The sequence below is a fragment of the Pseudonaja textilis genome, chromosome 1 (assembly GCF_049901715.1).
Source record: "Pseudonaja textilis isolate UNSWEBS1 chromosome 1, rPseTex1.2, whole genome shotgun sequence".
Lineage (NCBI taxonomy): Eukaryota > Metazoa > Chordata > Lepidosauria > Squamata > Elapidae > Pseudonaja > Pseudonaja textilis.
The window spans coordinates 71,606,734-71,629,800 of record NC_141990.1 but is presented as its reverse complement, the minus strand read 5'-3'; the positions used below and the strand labels follow the sequence as shown (position 1 = coordinate 71,629,800).

At 40.9% G+C, this 23,067-nt stretch overlaps 1 protein-coding gene across 1 annotated transcript in view; it reads left to right on the top strand.

The window, feature by feature from the left end:
• Nucleotides 1–2,396: 2,396 nt before the first annotated feature.
• The window catches only part of PGBD5 (piggyBac transposable element derived 5), a 95,826-nt gene continuing 75,155 nt past the window's right edge, over nucleotides 2,397–23,067 (top strand). The window contains exon 1 of the mRNA XM_026705171.2: nucleotides 2,397–4,300. Within this exon, the coding sequence (XP_026560956.1) occupies nucleotides 3,610–4,300 (691 nt within the window). The 5' untranslated portion in view covers nucleotides 2,397–3,609. The remainder of the gene's footprint in view (nucleotides 4,301–23,067) is intronic.

Sequence of the window (23,067 nt, the reverse complement as noted above, 5' to 3'; positions counted from 1 at the left end):
GGGCCTGTTCGGCCTGCAGAGGCTTTTTTCAAGCCTCTGAGAGGCCAAAAAAGGCCTCAATACAGCTGATAATGAGCTGTGAGGTGCGCGCATGCACAGTGAGATAAGTTTGCCTGTGGCTCATAGGTTCGCCATAACGACCCTATACCATTTCAATCAAATGTTTGTCCAATTTCTTCTTAAGAGCTTCCAGTGTTGGATCATTCACAATTTCTGGAGGCATGTTGTTCCACTGATTGCTCTGTCAGGAAATGTCTCCCTAGTTCTAGGTTGCATCTCTCCTTGATTAGTTTCTACCCATTGCTTCTTGCTCTGCCCTCAGGTGCTTTGGAGAATAGCTTGACTCCTCTTCTTTGTGGAAGCCCCTGAGATATTGGAACACTGTCTCATGTCACCCCTAATTCTTCTTTTAATTAAACTAGTCATACCAAATTCCAGCAGTCGTTCTTTATATATGTTTTAGCCTTCAGTCCCCTAATCATTTTTGTTGCTCTTCTCTGCATTCTTTCTAGAATTTTAACATTTTTTTTACATTATGGCAACCAAAACTGAATGCAGTATTCCAAGTATGGCCTATATCAGGAATTCCTGCTACCACCTACATTGCTGTTAGTGTTGCTGAAGGTCTGAGTCTTCCCATTGCATCACAGTTGTAATTAAAATATAGGCATAATTATTAGGGATAATAATGAGGGTGCAATCATCTATTTGTCTGAGAGAGATCTCGATTTAACTCAATTGCACTAAGGAACTTATCTAATTTTCAAGTTATTTAAACTTTAAATTAACTATTTTGCTTATCCATTTTTTTTAATGACTTAAAGTTTAAGTTAATTAAATTTCAATTGTATGTTCTGCAATACGGCTCAACAATAAATTGCATGTGGGAGGTATATACATGTATATATTTCTTACAAAGCAAGAGAAATGCACAGTTGGAAAGCGATAACCAATTTATATATATGTCAGTATATGCCAGTACACACAGACTTGTGCAACCTTAACAAATGAACTCATAATCCAAAACAAATTAGGTTTGTTTCAAACAAATTAACGTACAAATGTTTGTCCTGGTCTGACCAAAAGAATATTCAAATAGTCTTTGATTTGCTTTAAAAATACTGAAGAATTAACACATTAAAAATACTGAAGAGCATCTTTAATTTTATAACAGAGCACTATTAAACATTCTAATCAAATATACAATAAAATAATTAAACTTCTAATATTAAAAGTAAGACATACATAAAATAAATAAGATTGAGTTTGAGAGATCCATAAAAGGTCTGAATTGTTCCTAAACAGTATATAAATGTGGAGCTGCAATAGATGAACCTATCTCTTAGGTTTGTTTCATAACATACTTGGAAAAGATTTTGTCTATGAATATAAAGTACAGACTAACTAATATAAGTAAATATATCAGTCAAGTCTGATATAAAAGTCTGCATGCCCCTTTAAATGAATGGAGATATACCTCCATATCTAGTACCAATATGTTTTAACTTAGGGGTGTCAGATTCAGTTTTATTGAGGGCCGCATCAGGGTTGTGTTTGAGCTTGGGGGGGCTGGGGTGGGTGTGGCCAGCTCAACATCACTTGGGGGGTGGCCAGGGTGGGGGTGGCCAGCTCAACATCACTCATGTTGGGGTGCTCTGCCAGCAAAAACAGGTTCCCGAGTTCCATTTTCGGCTGCGACGGCTTCCTGCAACCTTCTGCCAATAAAAACAGAGTGCAGGAAGGCTGCCCATGGCCCTCCTAAGCTACGTTTTCACTGGCAAAGGCACCTTGGGCCAGTCCTTCACTATTGCCAAGGCAGCCCTACGCGCCAGATCTAAGCACCCTGCAGACCAGATCCGGCCCATGGGCCTTGAGTTTGATACCCCTGGTTTAGGTTGTTCCTATTCCCCTCCCCCACTCATGACTGTATATAGTAAGATCAGATCTTATTTCAGCCTATAATGGCTAGAGACAACACATGTTGTTGTAATTATTAACATGGTTGGTTACACAGGCAGTAAGATGTTTACACTGGATTTGACATTTTCGTCCACCTATCGAGTCCTTCCCAAGGACCTGGGATAGTAAGATGTTGTTGTTTAATGGTGTTAAATGTATTGTCATAGCATGTAAGCTGTTCCAAGTAAAACTGCCTTTTGCAATTGACTGGTGGTGACTTTGTCAATGGCGATGGTGTTCAAGTGGTGCTCCAGATGTTTGGGGATTGCCTATCACTATTGGTACTATTGTTGCTCTCTTTTGCCACAGTCTTCCTATGTGCAAGCCCTTTGTATTTTGTAATTTTCTCCAATTCTTTCTCTTCCATTCTGATGTCACCAGGAGCCACAACATTAACTATCCAGATTTTGCATTGATTTGTAGACCAGATCCGTAGTCTGGACCTTCAGTTATTTCTAAGTAAAAATAAAAATAGAAGTTTGAAAATATTTGAGAATTATTCAGTATCTGTACTACTGAAGCAACTTCAGAAGGAACATAGTCATTCCCTATAAAATGCTTCTTTAACATCCCATATTTTAATTTTATACATTTATTGTGTAGTTACCATGTAGTAACTGAGAGTTGCATGTCATTTTCAGGGAATCTTTAATGCAGAATAATTTTTGTAGGAAAATTCAAAGCAATTTGCAATGGGAGCTCTCTGATTCATTGCAGGCAAATAGCTGTATCTGTTCCAAAGATCTGGGCTGCCTTCATTGTGGCCACTAGCACTGTGTTTCCAAAGTACAGACCAATATATGATACGGTCATTGCCATTCTTGAATATATTGCTACTTTGCAATCTTTTTGTTGTTGCTGCTGCTTTAAAATATGCTCTGCTCTCTTTGTCACGATGGTAAATTAGTGACACTCCTATTTACACCACTACTAAAGTAACTCGAAGAGCCTAAATCATAGCTGAGTGCAGCGTATCTGCTTATAGATGCTTTTTTCCCCCGAGGAAGTGGAGGTGACAGGATGGTTATTATTGCCAGGCACGTGTCTTACGCTGCTGTTTATGCAGAAGAGCATGCCATTTTTCTAATTCCGTTCTGGCTCCAGGCATGCCTCCTGCTGAGTCCTGCTGCTTGCCGTCTTCCTACCTGAACATGTGCCAAATCTTTAATAACCAGTGGTGATCTCAACCTCTCCTTATAATAGTTACTGCAGTTACCGCCTTAATTCGTAATCTCAAGGGTCTTGCGGTGGGACTCCAGGAGTTGTGGTCTTTCAGCACCCGAGCGGAGGACAGCTCCTTCCAGTAGGGTAAAAGAGACACGAGAGACGCGAAGCGATCTTTTTCTTCCCAGGACAGATTCCCACGGAGATCCGGGAAACGGGCTGCGTGGAGAAAGGCATCAAGCAGCTTTAGCGCATGACTCGGAGTTAATTAGCCACTTGCAAACTTCTCGCGTTGGATCCATAGACTTTCGCGCAGCCTCTCGTCTTTTTTCTCAAAACCAACTCTGTGATTTTAAACGGCGGAGATCCTCCCACTTAAAGGCGGGGAATGGGGTGGTCTCAGGACATCGGGAGCGCTCATAAAACCCCACCTCTCGTTTTTAGGACTGCAGCTGTCATTGGCTAGATGAGGAGGTACTGGAAGAGATGTTAAGCTGGCTGCTTCCACCCATGGCTCTGCACACACACAGGGGCGGGTTGTGCCGGGGAGAGCGGGAGGCTGGGCTCCGAGGTGGCGGAGGCGGTGGAGGAGGAGAAAGCGGTGGCGGAACCGATGTTTCCCCAGCCTGCTTGCCTACTTCGGTGACCGAGCCGCTCCTGCTGCTGGGTTGCTGCCTGCGGCCGGAGGATCCGTCCGAGCGAGGGCGGCTGCTGACGCCGCCGGTGGAGATGATGGCGGAGGGCGGCGGCGGCGGCGGCGGCGGGCAGCGGCTCAAGGCGCTGTCCCTGTTAGAGGCAGCCCGCTGCCGCTATGAAAGCCTGCAGATTTCCGACGATGTCTTCGGAGAATCGGGCCAGGACAGCAGCGGCAACCCATTTTACAGCACCACCGCGGAGTCCCGCTCTGCCTCCGAGGAGGACGACGACGAGGCGGAGGAGGGCGAAAGCCCCGAGGGAGGACGCAGCCATCGGGGCAGGACTGGTGGACGCCAAGGCTCCAAGGCGTCGGCAGCGGCAGAGCAGGAGGAAAAGCAGCAGCAAGTGCAGCGTGGCTTGGAGGCGAGTTTCCTGAGTCCCGCGGAGCAGCGGCAGCGGCAGGAGGAGGAAGAGGAAGGCGAGAGGGGCTGGAGCCAGAGCCTGCGGAACACCCCGACCCCTTCCTTCAAGGATAGCAGCGGTAAATCGGCTCGCGTCTCCTGAATGACTTGGCCGGTGACTCAGGATGTGTGGGGTCTCTGTGCGTGCTTGCTGCAGAAGTAGGGCTCCTGTTCTGGAGGAGTGTGGGAGAAAGTGGGGTTGACGAAACGAGGCAGTGAAAGGTCGCCCGACTACCCCCTCCCCCAATTCGAGACTTCAAAAGCATCCCGGAACTCCACCTTGGGGGGAGAATCTTTGGGTTAGGAAAGACGCCCGAATTCAATGCTGGGAGAGACTGTTTCTCCCCGTTGGGTTGTTTAGAAGCAGCCCTTTCCTTAAATCAGTTCCCCTTACTCCCGTGCCTTCCAAATGCTTTGGACTCTAACTACCAGCACTCTTGGCTCGGTGATCAATAGTCATGGTGGCACATGGTAAGAGCTCAGCTCAGCTGGAGGGGGAGGGGGGAATTGGCTGCCTGAAAGGGTTGCATTCACTTTGTTTCCAGAGAAGTGTAGCTAGTTCTGTTGACCCTCTGTTGCATTGGAGCGATTGTGTCGCCTCTGCTCTTTTTCTGCAAGAGGAAAGAGTCAAGACGGGGTTTTGTGGAAAAACACAGGCTCCTCAATTGTAGTCCTTGTCAGACTACATTGTAGGAATCAGGACAAGACTCCTTTGTGGTAGGAAATTGTGCAAATGCAAGGAGGAGGCAGATCTCCAGCCAATGCCAGTCACTGAAATTTTATTATTGAAATTTCAAGTCAAAGTGAATATAATTCAGTGATATAAAATGGGAAAGTAGGAAATTATGCATCCAAATCTATTTGGAGGGCAGATCCTCAAAGTAATTACAAATATATAATGGGTTGCATAGATTCTGAAATGCAAAAATCCTGGACTACTGAGCTTAAAAAGGTGCCTTGGAATGTGACACTCTAGGTAAAGGGACAGTTGTCTACCATAACTCCCCTCAATCTGTTATATACATATGTTGGGGCTGTTGGCAATTCTGCTAGCTGTCCTCCAAAATATATTTCAAATAATCTGCATCTTCCAAGTAATATGAACTGTTGTGGTAGATCACTTTCTTACTGCAAGTACCTGGGTATTCAGCTGCTGAGCCCTGCCAGCTAATTGTAAAGAATTGGGCACTAACTAACCCATAAACATCTGAATATCTTTTGGGCATCTGTAAAGAATTTTGGATCTCCAGGATAATGGTGACAGCCTAGCTCTGAATGCACTCTAGCTTACTGAACAAATTGTTATTAACCCTTTGAGAGCTGGGGTCAGAAAAACAACTGCAAGTGGCTTTTTAGCTTCGGTTTTCTTTGGTTTCATTTTTAATATTGTCAAGAATTTGGAAAGGTTTGCCTTTGGAAAACAATGTCAGAAATTGACAAGTGAATCACTTTTCCTTAATATAGTCAGCCTGCAAGTAAAGCCGAGATATGTTTGAGAGTAAGGAATTCTTGCTCGTTGCTTTTGACAATTAGGGGTTAAATTCTGCAATTCAATGTTCCTTATTTGGTTGCCAGGAAGATACAAGATGGTCATATAATATATAGCACAGAGCCAGCTTTTTAAATCTTCCTATCATGATCTGGTTTTCCTCCAAAACAAGCACATAATGCCAAGAGTCATTGAATAATGAACTATGAGTTATAAACATTCATGCATGAATCAGCCATAAGGATGATTATAAAAAGTAGAACACATGATGCAGGATTCTGGCATTTTGCAATATTGCACAAATTGTAGATCTTAGTTGCTTTCACCTTGGCTGTATGTAAAAAACAAAAAGGCATTGAATTAATGTATGTAGCTTGTTGATTGTCTACATCAGCTGAGACTTCCAAAGATACAAGTTACGAAAGTCAAAGTTAGACCAGAAACCTATGCACAATTCTTAATAGGGTCCAACAAATATGGCATCTTACAATATATGCAAGACCAGATGTCTTTGGAAGGTGATAGTGAGGATGAGCGACATGTTTATTGTTGTGTTTTTCCATTTGCATAATGCAGTATCTCAATTATGTTGAACATTCATTCTGCTTAGTTATAGTGAAGACTTTTGGACCATAGAAGGTGATAAAAACAAGTAAAATAAAGCTTCTTTTGATGATTTCATGGACACATCTGTGGTTTCCTAGCCAACTAAGTGATTCACTACTGCTTTCATTTGAAAGTTTTTCAAAATTATAAATCTAGCCAATATATCTGGAAGACTTTGACAGTCTGTTTTATCCTAGTACTAGCCAGGCTCCAATTTGCTTAGCTTCCATGCCCAGACGAGTTTAACCGGGTACTGCCACCTGCTGAGATACATTAGACCATAGATCTTTAGAAATAAGCCTCTTTAGAACTGGTCTAGCATTTATTAGAATTCTGAAGAGGAATAATGCTTTGTTTTCAGAAAATTATTTTCTAGCCTGTACTATTTTGCTCTGCTATTTTTAGAATAAAATGTACAAGTGTGGGCAATGGCCTCTCCAAATTTGGAGGAAAAAAAAAGCAAAGCTGGCCAACAACACAGAAAACATATACATACACTCCACAAAGGGCTCCAGCTACCCTAGCCCGGGTCTGGGAGAACAGTCAGGTTTTTAAGCATCTAGAACACCATCCAGGTAGAAATCATCAAGATCTCAGAAAAGCTCTAATTCCAGAAGGCAGATATCATGACCTGCTTCCTGGTTCCTGAAAGGTAACTTAATTTAACTGAAAGCATTTGGAATGTGCAACCCTATTGGTTCATACTGACTGCAGTTACATGGTCCCTCAAATAATTGGCCCCTGTGTCATGCAGGGCTTTATAGGTCACAACCAGTTCCTTGAAATCACAACTGGTAGCAAATTTGAAATCAATGCAACTCATGGACCACATTATCACTTGGGCACACTGAAGCATGCCCCTCATTGTCTGTGCTTTTGCATTCTGGACCAGTTGAAGCTTTTGAGGGATCTTCAAGAGCAGCCCCATTGAAGTAATTGAGAAGGAAGAATTACTCCCTGTCTGAAGGGCCTACTGATTCAGGAAAGAGTACAACTGGAAGTGTGCAAAGGCTGTTTTGCCCATAGTTGTCACCGACTTTTCAAGCATGAGCTTTAAGTCTGTGAAGATAATCCTCCTCCAGACTGTGTACCACTCTTGAATAGATAAGTGATACCCTATCCAGGTTTAAAATGGAGTTTCCCTGGATCTAGATGACACTAGCAACAACTACTTTGGTCTTGACTGAGCCGAGTATATTTTTTCCATATCCAAGCATTGGGACAGAGCTTTCTCAGCTTCACTTGGCTGGCCTGGGGTTGAAACATATAATTGGGCCTCTTTAGCATACTGCTTATTGTTGTTGTTAGTTGCGAAGTCATATCCGACCCATTGTGACCCCATGGACAACATTCCTCCAGGCCTTCCTGTCCTCTACCATCCCCCAGAGTCCATTTAAGCTCACACCGACTGCTTCAGTGACTTCCATCCAACTATCTCATTCTCTGCCGTCCCGTTCTTCTTTTTCCCTCAGTCGTTCCCAGCATTAGGCTCTTCTCCAGTCCTTCCTTCTCATTAGGTGGCCAAAGTATTTGAGTTTCATCTTCAGGATCTGGCCTTCTAAAGAGCAGTCAGGGTTGATCTCCTCTAGGACTGACCGGTTTCTCCAGCACCATAGTTCAAAGGCCTCAATTCTTTGGTGCTCAGCCTTCCTTATGGTCCAACTTTCACAGCCATATATTGCAACTGGGAAAACCATACATGCTTTTGTAAGCAGGGTGATGTCTCTGCTTTTTTGTAGGTGGTCTAGATTTGCCATAGCTTTCCTCCCTAGGAGCAAGCGTCTTTTAATTTCTTGGCTGTAGTTCCCATCTGCAGTGATCTTGGAGCCCAGGAAAATAAAATATGTAGCAAACCCCAAATCTCTCCCCCCGCCCCATATCATGTAGATGGTGAATGAGGAGGGAGGGTCAAGTCCTGAAATACCCCCAAAAGAAGAAATCTAAGGAGCAACATCTCCCTATCCCTTTAACTGGAAGTGACTGTGAATAGAGGAAAAGAACTGCAGTAAAGCAATTTCAAGGTCCCTGGAGCTTAGCCAGAAGGACACCATGGTTGATGGAGAGAGAAAGGAGCATAAGGATGGATGTACCACCCCCATCCTGGCTCTGGCACAGATCATCAGCAAGTACACTTTATTTATTAATTTTATTAATTTTATTTTGTCAAGCGATTATAAGATAACAGGTATAAGCATGGTTATGAATACATGAAATGGATACATATAAGAAAAAGAAAGAAACAATAGGACAGGGACGGAAACTGGTCTAGATAAACTGCTTCCTCAGATTTCTTGATGGCTGCAGCCTGACATCCTTTTCAATAACCTTCCCTTTTGCATCTATTTTGTATTAAGAGGCATTGGACAAAAAACCATTTTTTTATGCTTCAAGGAATGTCATATTTATTTCCCCCTAAATGTGGGACATAGCTCAAGAAATATACTGTGAATATTGTTTATCTATGCTTGAGAAGGCTAACTCAGAGAAGATGAAGCTTATGCAGGCTAACCTTATATCTACAAGTTTTCCCTATTGCCGTTAGGATTGGCCGGAGTCCAATCAAAGTATATATCAAGATGGGAATCTGTCTAGACATTTTGGGAAGGTTTCTTTAACTCAGCCAGGCAAAATCAGCAGTTACATAATGTGGCCGTGATTGCAACAAGGCTGTAGATAGAGCAACAGATAAGGAACTGTACAGTCCTATGAAAAGCCAGCCTTTCATTGGAGGTAGTAACTTGAGGCTCTCCGGATGTTTCTGAAGCGTAGCTCCTAGCATTCCTCACAATTAGCCTGCAAGATATTGCTGTTTCAGCAATATCAAAAGTGCCACAAGCTTCCTAGCCCCACAGGTCTTGGAGGGCTTTGTGTGTGTTGTGCTTTCATGTCTTAGAGCATGAATAAGCCAATAGAAACATAACCCAATTTAGTTATAGCCCACCCCTTGTGAAATATTAAAAGTTGCCCTTTGAACCTCAGTATGTTCAGAAAAAAATATAACCTATTGATTTTAATTACGCTTACTTCTATTCTTCCTGAGGTAAAACCATGGAGTTAGTAAAATTGAGAACTGGAAAACATTCCAGATTGTATGAATTTAAGATAAATTTTATATTGCTTTTGTCTGAAAAATACTTTGGAATTGAGTTAGGTACCTCTTGAGTCATACAGTTTTCTTCTCTCTTCAATTGCCTCACTGAATGGCAAAATGGTGTTTATGCTCAACTAATATTTTCCATCTTTATGTTTATTTGTTTATGAAACATATATGGCCAATGTAAGCATTTGTACCTCATGTTGAAAGCCAGTTTGTTGAAAGGGCTAAAGGCCAGAAACTGGGAGTCTTTAAGTCCTACCTTAGGCACAAATGCAGTGAGGTATCCTTGGGCTGGTCTGTCTTTACATTTTTCCCAAACCAGGAAAAATACAGATTTGTTCATGTGGAGGACAGGAGTCAAAACTGATTCAAAGGCAGCTCCACCTGCAACTTTTTGTTAGCTCTCCATGAGCCAGTTAAGCATGCTGTGTAAATTGGCCTATTGACTAAATTCACCTATTATGTTTAACTACAGAAGAGGGGGAAGAGAAAGAGAGAGACCAAGATAGTAGGCGTGAAAACCCAATTGAAACTGCACCCCTTTGTACATGAATGTTATGTGGATGCATAGACAAAGGGGTAGGGGGCTTTGACCATGTGGTCATGTTTGCTGCCCAAGCCTCTTACCCCACCCCAACTATAGTCACCCCTGCTTTATTATGAATTGTTAACTGTAGTTTTATTGAATAAATCAAAATAGGCTTAGATTGCAGAATAGACCAAGTCAAAGCTAAACAAAACATGTTTTGACGTGGTATGGATATAAATCCAGTTTCTGCTCCTTGATAATAAAATGAAAAAGAGCACTCTACTGCTTATTCCAGCTAGTTGAATCTTCAAAAGTGAATAGGAATACATGAAATACAAAGAATTGAGGCCTTGCTGTCTTGTAATGACTAAAAATCTGTGTATACCCTTAAGGAAAGTGAAATCTCGGTAGACCAGAGTTAAAGGAGAAAATGTACTAAGTACCTTCAGACAACTTCACTTTAACACACTTGTTACCATTTGCTTTGTTTTGCATTGTAGCATTTTGTGCATTTAAAAGTATTACATTAGTAATAGACGTATACATTAACAAGCTTCCGCAAAAGATACATTATCATCAAAAAAGTTCATTGAAGCAGTTACCTATGGAGTCATTTATTCCATGATAATGTTATTAGTCATTCTCTCACTAGAAAAATGTTTAAAATGAACTGCTAATTTTATCTTAGAAAGGTCTAAAAGGATTTTAAAACTGAGCCCCATGACTCCAGGTGGCTTCAATGAAGTTTTTTTTCACCCTTTTATACAATTGCAAATTTAATGCTCCTATATTTTAGGAAAGGAAGCAAATGTCTTATTTAAATCAGTATCAATGTATAGTATATACAGTAATAAATATATATGATATGTATACAATAAATAAGGTATGCAGTGTTTTATATCTAACGGTGAATTCATGCTGAAAAAATTGTTTTTTTTATTCAATAGGGAGTAGTGTGAACAAACAAGGAGGACATACATTATGGTTGGTTTTCTTCTCTCATAGGAGTGGTGCAGTGCTCAGTGGTTAAAACACTAGGCTTGTTGGCTGGAAAGCTGGCAGCCTGGGTTCGAGACCTGAGCACTATGCAACAGGGTGAGTTTCCATCCTTGCCTCATCTCCTGCCAACCTAGCAGTTCGAAAGGATGCAAATGAGATCAGATAAATAGGTACCACTTAGGTGGGAAGATAACCTTGATGCCATACTGGACACATGACCATGGCTCAATGGCCTTGAAACAGAGATGAGCACTGATCCTTTATAGTCAGCAGCAATTAGCAGAATAAAATCCACAGGGACTCTTTTGCCTTCTCTCATTAGGCTCCTCCCACTGCATTTCTTCAGATCCACTCCATATAATAGATGACTTTCCAGAAGAGTGCCAGAGGTGGCATAAAGGACTACAGGTGACAGCAGGAAAGGTAGAAGAAGGAATCAGTGAAATTCATCTTCCCCCCCACTTTTTATAACACTTTTGTGGGATTAAACAGCTTTCTGTTTAATCTTTTTAAAGGACAGTTACTATGTAAAACTAGATTGTTCAGACAAATGAAGTTATTGGGATTAGATGGAATGTGAAATGGATAATCTTCAAATTGATATCTACAAATTGTCGCTCAACCAAATCTTGCTAGAAGACTGGAAAAAGCCTATTTTTCAAGAAACAATTCTTTGCAGGCAGGAAGATGTCATGAAACGAAAGAACAAGCTTCCTCTGACAAAAGTTATCTTAACATTTCAAGAAGAATTGGGCTTCTTGTGCAATCCCAACTTCTACCATTTCTTTGAATATTCACAAACCTGTGAAGAAAGATAGTGATAGAATAGACATTAAATATTTGGGGTGTTGTTAAGCCTTCTAGGTTGTCCAGACAAGGACAACAGTGAATACTAGCTCTGTCTAGGGAAGGTTCCTTCTGAATAATTTCCCATGATCCCTCTGGTTCTGTGGACCAAGATACCTTTTGCATGACAATTTTCTAATCTGTAGGCTCTTCCTCCAACTACCCAAGGACATACCCGCATACTGTACCATTACAGGGTCCCAAGATCTGCTCTTACTTAAAGCAACTAGGTAAGAGAATGTGTTCTTTTCGATCCAATAAGTGATTAATAGAAAAGGCCCTAGATAGAAATGATAATTTCCACAAAGAAGTAATGGGAACTAAGTATGAGGCTGCCAGACTGTTTATATGCCAATGGTGAAGACCACAGGAATCACGAGTGTGTTTCACTATTGTTCCAAGGCCTCACTTGGAAGTTCTGCCAACCAAATTTGCATGATTTTGTGCATGCAAATGGATAAAACTTTGGTCAGGCAAGAGGTGAAGTGACATGGCTGGTTTTAGAGGTAAAATGTGTGTGGTGGATGTTCCTTCTCCAAAATGATTCAAAGGTGTACATACCAGAGGTGGTATTCAGCAGGTTCTGACCAGTTCTGGAGAACCGGTAGTGGAAATTTTGTGTAGTTCGGAGAACCAGCAAATACCACCTCTGACTGGCCCCACCCCCATCTATTCTCTGCCTCCCGAGTCCCAGCTGATCGACTGGGTCTTCTTTTGTTGCCCTGCACAGGAGAACAGAGCTGGAAAGCAGGTTAGTGGGGTGGGGGGGAATGGGGATTTTGCAATAACCTTCCCCTGCCACACCCACCAAGCCATGCCTCCAAAACTAGTAGTAAAAAAAAATTGAATCCCACCACAGGTACACACCTTAATTGAAAAGAGGCATCTCCTTTACACATAGCCCTAGCAAAGGCATTGGAGTTTTGGCTGCTGAAAGTCAAGTAAAGGTTCAAAAGGGATGAAAAGATAACAAAGGTGGCAGATAAAATTCAATGTAAGAAGGATACACTTTCCTAATGCAATAACCATTGGACAAAGCATTATCAACAGACTGTATGTAAATATGGTTGAAATAATATGTAAATAATAATATCAGATGTAAATAAAGTCACTGAAGCCAGTAATGTAAAATATTCTGTGGCTTTGTCAGGGCGAGGACTTACGAGATTATTAAACCTAGGTGAATTCTAAAACAAACACTGAAGGGATAACAGTAGAGCTCTGGGCTATGACAAGATTGGAGTCTACCCATCCAGTGAGGACATTAAGTTGAAAGTCCTGTCTCTTTCTCTCTGAAACGAGGAAGGAGAGGAGGAAGTGACAGATGGCTCCCCACCCTCACCCCACCCTGGATTGTAAAGCTGCCTCTTTTATGCATGGAAACATGGACTGTATTTTAAAAACTTTTAAAATTTGCTGCTGGGAGGATACTCATCAAAAAATTATTCCTCATCTTGGTGCCACCCGTGCAAAAGTCCCATCTCTTATTCTACCACTCGCTCTACATTTCCATATTATTCATTTACAAATTCAGTCACAATAAGAAGAACCAGGGAATTAAATTGTTTCATGGGAACCGGTTTGTCTAGTTTGAGAGTGACATTCAATGTTCTTTGGCAACATATGCATAAATACAAAACCACTGCAGTTTAGTCTCATTAAACAGAACGAAAGTGGTATGTAGCACTGGAAAGTAGAAAGTTTAAGTGGACCTTGACAAAGCAACCATCCTTCCATAATGTTGGGATCCCCCCAAAATAATAAATTGATTTAGAAAAGAAAAATACGCTATACATCACAATTAAGGACATTTGGGTTCATTATTTTGACTTCCATCAGCAGAAAGTATGTCGTGAGGAGAAACTGCAGAATATCTAGCCACATTTGTTTCTCTAGTTGTCCTTTTGGTATCTACAGTAGATGTACAATTTTACTGCAAAAATAAGCAAGATTCATTCATTCACTCAATTTTGATGCAGCTTGACTTCAATGACTCTGGGTGACTCATGAAATAAAGAATAATATAAAAACAAGTAAATAGGCATAGATTAAAAATTAATCCAGCATAATAGGCAGTAAGAAAAATCCTGAGAAACAAGAAGAAGAGCTGCAACCGAGAGAATTATCACTTAAGAAGAATTTGAATCTAAGGCAGAAGCAAAGCCACAGGAAATAGATGATGCCCACAGCCCTCGGCCATGTAAGACTTTCTAGGTGATGATCAACTATACTGGGAACTACCCTGGCAACCAGCTCAGATCATGAAGCAAAGTTGTCAAATGTGAACATGCCGAGCTCAGTCCATCGCAACTACTATGCTACATTCTGGATCTATTGGACACCCCCAATAGATCCCAATAGAGAGGTCATTGCAATAGTCAAACTGCAAGATGACAAAGTCATAGAACATAGAATAATAGAGTTGGCAGAGGCCTTGCAAGTTTTCTAGTCTGGCCCCTATGCCATCCCAGACAAATGGCTGTCCAGTCTCTTCTTGAAAACCTCCAGTGATGAAGCATGTGCAACTTCCAGAGGTAAGCCATTCCACTGATTAATTCTCACTGTCAGAAAATTTCTTCTTAGTTCTAGGTTCCAAAAGGCAAGGCAAGAACCAATGGATGAAAAGTAATGAAGGAGAGAAGCAAGCTAGAACTAAGGAGAAATTTTCTGACAGTGAGAACAATTAACCAGTGGGATGGCTTGCCTTCAGAAGTTGTGGGTGCTCTAACACTGAAGACTTTTAAGAAAAGATTGCACAGTCAATTGTCTGAAATGATATAGGGTCTCCTGCTTGAGCAGGGGGTTGGACTAGAAGACCTCCAAGGTTCCTTCTAAAGCTATTATTCTGTTAGGTTAGACCTCTCTTTCGTGATCTTCCACTTGTTGAACTGCTCTTAGGTGCTTTGAAGAATAGGTTGACCCGCTTCTTCTCTGTGACAGCCCCTCAAGTCCTGGAAGATTGCTAACACACCATCCCTAGTTATTCTCTTTGTTATACTAGATATGCCCAGTTCCCTCAATCATTCATTGTATGGTTTAACCTCCATATCCCTTATCACCATCACTTCATTCTTTCTAAGGTCTTAGCATCTTTTTTTTTATATCCTGGTGACCAGAATTGGACACAATATTCCAAATGTGGTCTCACCAGTGCAGTATAAAATGGTACTACCACTTCCTGTGATTTGTCTGCAAGGGTGCCTGATCCAAAAAAAAGGTACTACTGGTATACCAAATGGAGCTCTTTCCATAAGTTACCTGCTCTTCTGAACTTTCTGAGATAGTTGCTTCTAATCTATTCATTTAAAATTATGCTAAATAATACTGAGGATATATAATTATATGCTGAATAATCACAAAATAATCTGTTTATGGTAAAGGGTCTGTCTGCTTATTTAATTCAGGGAATATCTGTCTCCTGTAGTTTCTGCTCATCCTGCAGGATCAGACAGAGTTGGCATGCTTTAGGTCCCATCAATTAAACAATAGCAATAGCAATAGCAACAGCACTTAGACTTATATACTGCTTCACAGTGCTTTCCAGCCTTCTCTAAGCAGCTTACAGAGTCAGCATATTGCCCCCAACAATCTGGCTCCTCATTTTATCAACCTTGGAAGGATGGAAGGCTGAATTAACCTTGAGCTGGTGAGACCCGAACTGCCAAACTGCTGGGAGCGGTTGATCAGCAGAAGTAGCCTGCAGTACTGCATTCTATCCACTGTGCCACCGCGGCTCAATGTCATCTTATAAGGTCCAGAAAGTGGGCTTTCTCTTCTCATGGTTGCCCTCTGGAACAACATACCTCAAGAGGTCTATATATGATCTCTACCCTGACCTTGTTTAGATGGGTCCCAAAAAATGGCTTTTCCACTGGGTCTCTTAAAGGAATGTTTCAAACTCAGGGCTGTATTTTTTTATTGCTGTTTGGGGACTTGTTATTTGTTATATTGTTGTGGATGTATTTTTTTTATGTTGTATGCTGCATGCAGTCATTACAGAGTTGAGCAGCCTTAGAAATGTGACACATTTTGCCCTATAGAGGTATATGAAAAAATTTAAAGGAAGATTATTTGAGAAGATCATCTAAGACTTTGCAACATTCAGAAGTGGTTCAGAGTCAGAAACAAGTCCCCTTCCTCTTGGGACAAGTCTGCAGACAGGTACAGATCAATGTCTTGAAAAATGTGTATTTACATGCAAAGAGTGAAAGAAGTTTCTAACATGGTGGATTTTTATACAGGGTGAGAAATTACATATTTCTAAGCAGAAGTAATGTAGTATATAATAATAATAATAATATAATAATAGGTTTATATAATTAATGAGAGACAGAAACCAAAAACTGAGGACTCATCATAGCCCAAAATCTCTCCTCTGTCTAAATTTATTAACAACTTTTCCCCAAATTTACCTAAGGCAGCCCTAGGTACATACAAGTGGTTGGATTCAAATTTTATGACATCGGTTCTGTGGGCATGTCTTGGTAAGTGTGGCAGGGGAAGGATACTGTAAAATCTTCAGTCAGAGGTGGTATTGGCTGGTTCTCTGAATTACTCAAAATTTCCACTACTGGTTCTCCAGAACTGGTCAGAACCTGCTGAATACCACCTCTGGTACATGCTGTTTTTTATTATTTTTATTGGGAAAATTTGAGTGGTGTCACATGAAGATGAATGAAGGGGATGCATTGTTTGCTGCAACAAATCTTTTGCCAATTACTGGGAGATTATATGCCCAGTCAACATGACTGTGTGATAAATGGGCTTGGCTTACAGGTTCTTCCTTCATATGCAATAGCTCTCAAAAGTGGAGAGAAAAGAAGAAACGTTGGTTCATACTTGACCTTTGGAAATGGAGGTGTCACATTATTTCATCAGTACCGATTAATTTTGTCCTGTTTCACTTTCTGTGTTTAGGATTCCAGCTGAACAGAACTAACAAAGCCAGGATTCTCAGAAAATATTACAAGTCCACAAGGACTCATTTTAACATGCCAATTTCATATATGTATAATGACAGGTAGTCCTTGATTTAGAGGAACATTCATTATTTGACCATTCAAAGTTGCAATGGCATTGAAAAAAGAGACTGATGACCATTTTTTATGCAATTGTTGCAGCCTCCCCATGGCCACATGATGAAAATTCAGCCACTTGGCAACTGGCGTGTATTTATGACAGTTGCAGTGTATCTGGGTCATGGGATCACCTTTTGTGACCTTCTGACAAGCAAAGTCAATAGAGAAGTCAGATTCACTTAACAGTGTTACTAACTTAACAACTGCAATGATTCACTTAATAACTATGGCAAGGAAAGTTGTAAAATGGAGCCAAACTCACTTAACAACAGTCTTGCTTACAATGGCATTTTTGGGTTCAACTGTGGTTGTAAGACGAGGTTTACCCTGTATGTTTCAAAGCAGTTAGCTGAATGCATGGAAAAATTGTATCAGAGACACAATGGTCTTTTTCCAACTTGGAGGAAATAAGAGCAGTTTGCTAAACCTCTGAAGCAAGCAGGGACAGCACCATTTAACTCTGCTGCAGGGAGAAACTGTTCAGCTTGAACATTGCTGGGAGCTTTAACCACATTTTTAGCTCGGGAATACTTAAAAGTTGTTTCCAAAAAAGGCCCTTTGTCCTAGTCTGCCTTGTAAGTTTCAGTAAAGGCAGTAAATCCTTCAGAAAGATTTTGTGCAGAGCCTTCCAACTGACTCTTATTCAGGAGTCCAAGTCCTTATTGATATAAGCCAATTGCTCAAAAAGCAAAATAACTATTTGAGCTTGCTAAACAGTAAGAGGAAGCATTGCCTGCCCATAAAAAGCCTTTCCCACTTTCTCTTTTTGCATAGTCTTAGGAGCCCTGGTGGTGCAGTGGTTAAGTGCAGTACTGCAGGCTACTTCGGCTGCCTGCCAGCTGCCTGCAATTTGGCAGTTCAAATCTCACCAGGCTCCAGGTTGACTCAGCCTTCCATCTTTCCGAGGTGGGTAAAATGAGGGCCCAGATTGTTGGGGGCAATAGGCTGACTCTGTAAACCTCTTAGAGAGGGCCATAAAGCTCAATATCTCTATTGCTATTGCTAATGCTTGCTTCAATAGGTATAAAATAGAAGGTGAAATAGAGAGGTGGCAGAGCAAATGAAGAAACTAGGAGGGAATTAGTTCACTTGCAGTAGGTAGATCATATTTTAAGTAAGCCAGGACCTCTAACAGATGTTGGTTTTCTATTTTGTTTGAAAGGTCCCATTCAAGCACTCCAGTGATAGAAACAGTGGTAGAGGTAGAAATTGGCTTATGTACAGTTTCCTTACAGACCAGGAATTTCTCTAGTTTTGACTGCTTGGTTGAATTAATAGGCCGTTGTCATCCAGACGTTCCTCCATGGCAGTTCTTCCTTTGGCCCATCTTACTCAGACAGATTCCTCAGGCAGGCTACCATTTCCCCCCCTCCTTCGCTCCTTCTTTCCTTCTCTCAACAATCAACCATTATTGCAATTCTGTGATGTTGCCTATATTGCCATTCAAAAAGAAATTAAAACAAAGTTGCTCGTGAGAATGGCTCCTGGCAGTTTCCCATCTTGCTTCGCCCCTCCTCACAATCTGCTGGACAAAAAGCTTGCTGAGGCAATGCAGGATTGCACTGGGGGTGGAGAGATACTGGAATAGGAATAGACAATATTATGTTAACTCACAAACACTTTCCTAAGTTTTATTGTGACTCTGTTAGAAAACCAGGAAGTCACCAACAGTCCCTATTGGCATCAAGGAATACTTTTGGAAATGAATAGTAGAAAGGGTAATTTCTGCCAGGAATCTGACACACCACTTCCAATTTAGATCCATAGTTCACTCTAGCTTCTCTTCATCCACCCCTATGTTTTATTAATTGTTTTAGAGAACTCTTTAAAGAGTTGTGAATAATGTAATATGTAGTTGGGTCCTTTAGAATTCCTAATGTATCTAAACTTGATATAAACATACCAATACAAGAGTTATGACTAAAACAATTATTTTTCTTGGATTAGTGACAATAAAGTAATCTAGATTCTGAATCTAACATTTGGACATAATTAATCTATTATGTAATTTTAAGCAGTTTGGAATTCTGTTCTTTGAATTACAGTGAGCTAGTTTGTTATTGGCATTTGTGATGGGATTGCCAATGGTATGTTGAGTACAGTATCTGTTCAGTAATAACTGCTCCATTTTAGAGCTGTTTATTACTGACTGAAAATAGTTATTTTTTGAGCGTGAAGATATGATTGATGGAAAGGGTTGTTGTCAATTTAACACAATGAAGCTCGTGTGCAGGATACGTATTTGAGTGAACCAAGCCTGCCAGTGGATGGCATTTTTTAGAGGTTTATGGCCAAGAAAACAGCTAATGCAATTTGATTCCACAAAAAGCAGAGTAGAATTTGGAGCAGAGAAATAATTTTGGGTAAAAAAGAAAAATCTCCAGGAAGAGAGATGTGTGATATCCTGTTGTTGTTGTTTCTTCTTCTTCTTCTTCTTCTTCTTCTTCTTCTTCTTCTTCTTCTTCTTCTTCTTCTTCTTCTTCTTCTTCTTCTTCTTCTTCTTCTTCTTCTTCTTCTTCTTCTTCTTCTTCTTCTTCTTCTTCTTCTTCTTCTTCTTCTTCTTCTTCTTCTTCCTCTTCCCCTTCCCCTTCCCCTTCCCCTTCCCCTTCCCCTTCCCCTCCCCTCCCCTCCCCCTCCCCCTCCTCCTCTTCCTCCTCCTCTTCCTCTTCCTCTTCCTCTTCCCCTTCTTGTTAATTGCAAAGTTGTGTCCAACTCATCATGATCCCATGGATAATGTTCCTGCAGGTCCTCCTGTCCTCTACCATCCTCTGGAGTCCATTTAAGCTCACACCTACTGCTTCAGTGGACAGGACAAGAAGTAATGGGTGGATTGTAAAAGAGAGACATTAAGGAGATATTTTCTGACAGTGAGAACAATTGATCAATGAAATAACTTGCCCCCTGGAGTTGTGAGTGCACCATCACTTGAATTTTTTCAAAAAAGGACATGGACAACCATTTAACCAGGTTGGTATAAATTCTCCTGCCTTGAGCAAGGAATTGGACTAGAAGATCTTTGAAGTTCCTTCCAGCCATATGTTGTACATTAATCACGATCTTTCCTCCTTGGTCCCTAAAGAGGCAAGCTTCTAATTCATTGCCAGGCACAAATCACTAGTTAAGGTCCTGACTAGTTCACTACCAGCTTACTTAAGGGATCTTCTATTCTCCAAGTAACAAGCCCATCCTAGTAGGCTTGATCTATGTCTCAGTCCTTAGCAGGCAGCTTCTCCTTCTTTCCCCTTGGCACAGATAACTCTTTCATGGCTTCCTCGGGCAGTTCTTATCCCAAATCATTACAGACTTATGGAGTGTGGATTCACATGAGAAATTATTCACTCTCCCTTGCCTGATGAGAACTCTGGTTGACAGCCCGATTCAAATGGAAGGCAGAGAGATAGATCTATGTTTACATCAGAAAATCCATCTGCTGTTATTTGTCACAAAGCATATAATTTTAAGACTTCAAATAATCAACTTTAATGGGTGGAAACATAACTAAAGGGATGATACCTTGCCAAGGGACCTTGGATCACATCCAAGGTCAAGAAAGCAGGAGGAAAAACCTGTTCATTCAAATTCTTTTATTTACAGTATAAAGGGACTTTAATGGATACCATTAAAAAGGTTTTTGGATGTGTTTCAAATAGATTGCGCTGAATCAATTAAGGTAGTCCTCCAGCAATAGCTGTCATCCAGATAGAGGTCCTCACATTCATTCTAATCCCACTATCATTGAGTTTCTTTGGAGAGCTAATCAAAATTAAAATATGACAAAGAGAACAAATTTGGAATAAGAGGAAAAGAGGGTTATGTTTTTTTTTCCAGATCTTTCTTTCGGTGTGATGTAGATACAAAGAGAATTCTAGTTAACTCATCTAAAACTTACTGCAGTTGGGCAAACAATAAATTTTAAAAACAAACAAACAAACCAATATTCCATATTTGGTTGTCCATGAAAATTCGCAAGAGGAAATTGTATAACTCTAAAAGACTATTAATTATCTCAAGTACCTCAGAAACGTTACTGGTTCGGAGGATCAATGGATCTATCAATCATCATCATTATTGTTGTTGTCATCATCATCATTATCAGGGGTGGGTTTCTACCGGTTCTGTCCACCTCTGTAGAACCGGTAGCTCTGAAGAGCAGCAAACATAGAACCAGTTCTATGTCTGCTGATGTTTTTGCCCAGCCGCCCACCTGGGCTCTTACCTGGCCTTTATTGCCTGCTTTTTCAACTTCAGCTGCCGTGCAAGGCACAGCTGCAGTTTAAAAAGCAGGAAAAAAGTACTTTTTCAAAGGCTGCTTCTCAGCCCGCAGCGCTGCTCAGCTGTCCAGGCACCAGGCTGATGACGATTTACAGGCATGTGCGCAGCATGCAGGGAAGCAAATAGTAAATCACCTAACCTTGTAAATCATTGAGGCGGTAGTTAACCCTCTCGGATCCCACCCCTGATCATTATCATTATCTTTCCTTTATTTTGTCCTTTACTAGTAGATCAGATAATACTTAAATTACTTTAGAAACCATTCAAAAAGAATATGCTTTCCCCCCCGCCCACCCCATCACAGAATTTTACATCTAGGAATTTAATTTTTTAATGGAAATATAGAGCAAACCAAGAGTATAGATGCAATCCTCAAATAGCAATGGTTCAAAGTTATGATAGTACTGAACAAGGGGGGCTCACGATGGGTCCTTGAAATCCTGGCTGTTGCAGCATCCCCAGAGTCACATAATTGTGATATAGGTACTTGGTACATGGCTTGTGAATTACAATGTTGTAGTGAGCCATGGTCACATGATTGAAACTTCCAACATTCCCCACAAGCTTCCCACAAGCCAAGTTCATGGGGAAGACAGAAGGAAGTACAAAGTCATTCCTGCTTCTGTTGCTTTTGTACCCATCCATGCTCTGTAGCATCAGCCTGTGCTTCAGAGCACCTACCCACAGTCCCTCCTTCCCACCCCAACATGCACCCTCCGCCTTGCTTGTCTAGGACTCTTGCCTCACCTGAAATATGCTCAAGACTTATTTATTTTTTACCAGCATGCTCGGTGGTTAATTTAGTGGAGACATTGGAAAATCGCTTCAGTTTTACTTTCTGGTTGCACACAGAAAGTAAACATTACTTTCTTTCAATAAAAATATCCTAGGTATCCCAATTATCTGGGAAATTATATTTTAATAGTTCCTTGCTAGAAGAAACACAACTTGTAGACCAGCATGATGATGATGATGATGATGATGATGATGATGATGATGATGATTTTAATTTATATGAACACTCATACACTATATGACTCTAGGCAATTTACGACATTTAAAATGCAACTGACTAGTAGAGACACACTTGATATACATAGCAGTAGGCTTAGTCATTCACAAAATACACGTTAACATATTCTGTTCATTATGGCCCTGAGCCCTAGGAAAAAGCCAGGTCAACCACTGAAATTTTCCAGAGGGAAATGCTATTCCACAAAACAGGTGCAGCAACATAGAAGCAATACTTCCTGGAACCTTTAAGATGATACTACTTAAGAGACAGGATGTTTAGATAGCAATAGCAATAGCATTTAGCCCTAATATACTACCCACTAGTGCTTTACAGCACTCTCTGGGCAGTTTACAATGTCAGCATTATTTGCATATTGGTCCCAACAATCTAGGTGCTCCTTTTATTGACCTCAGAAGGAGGGAAGGCTGAGTTAACCTCAAACCCCATCAGGATTGGCTGTGGGCAGAGTTTGCCTGTAATACTGCATGTAATCACTGTGCCACCAACTTGGGGGTGGTTATTTTGGGATTTAAAGAATTTATTTATGATAATAGCCTATGCCTCCTGGCAGAAAAAGATATATGAATCACAATTGGGAACCCCTGAAGGGTTGAATGATGCCTCCAATGTTATGTCAGAACAGTTGACAGTACTGTTTAGCAGCTTCTTTCACTTCAATTGGTGGGAAGTTCCTATAAAGTTGGTACTGTTAATGAAATAGTAGCCTGCAATAAATACCTGTCAGCACACATTAAGCAACATGCCACGATTGAATTTTTGATGATGATAGAGTCCCTCCAATTGAAATTCACTTGTGGGGATCTGCAGGTTGTTTATGGTGATAAAATAGAATAACAGGGTTGGAAGGGACCAACCCCCTGCTTAGTCAGGAAACCCTGCACCACTTCAGACAAAT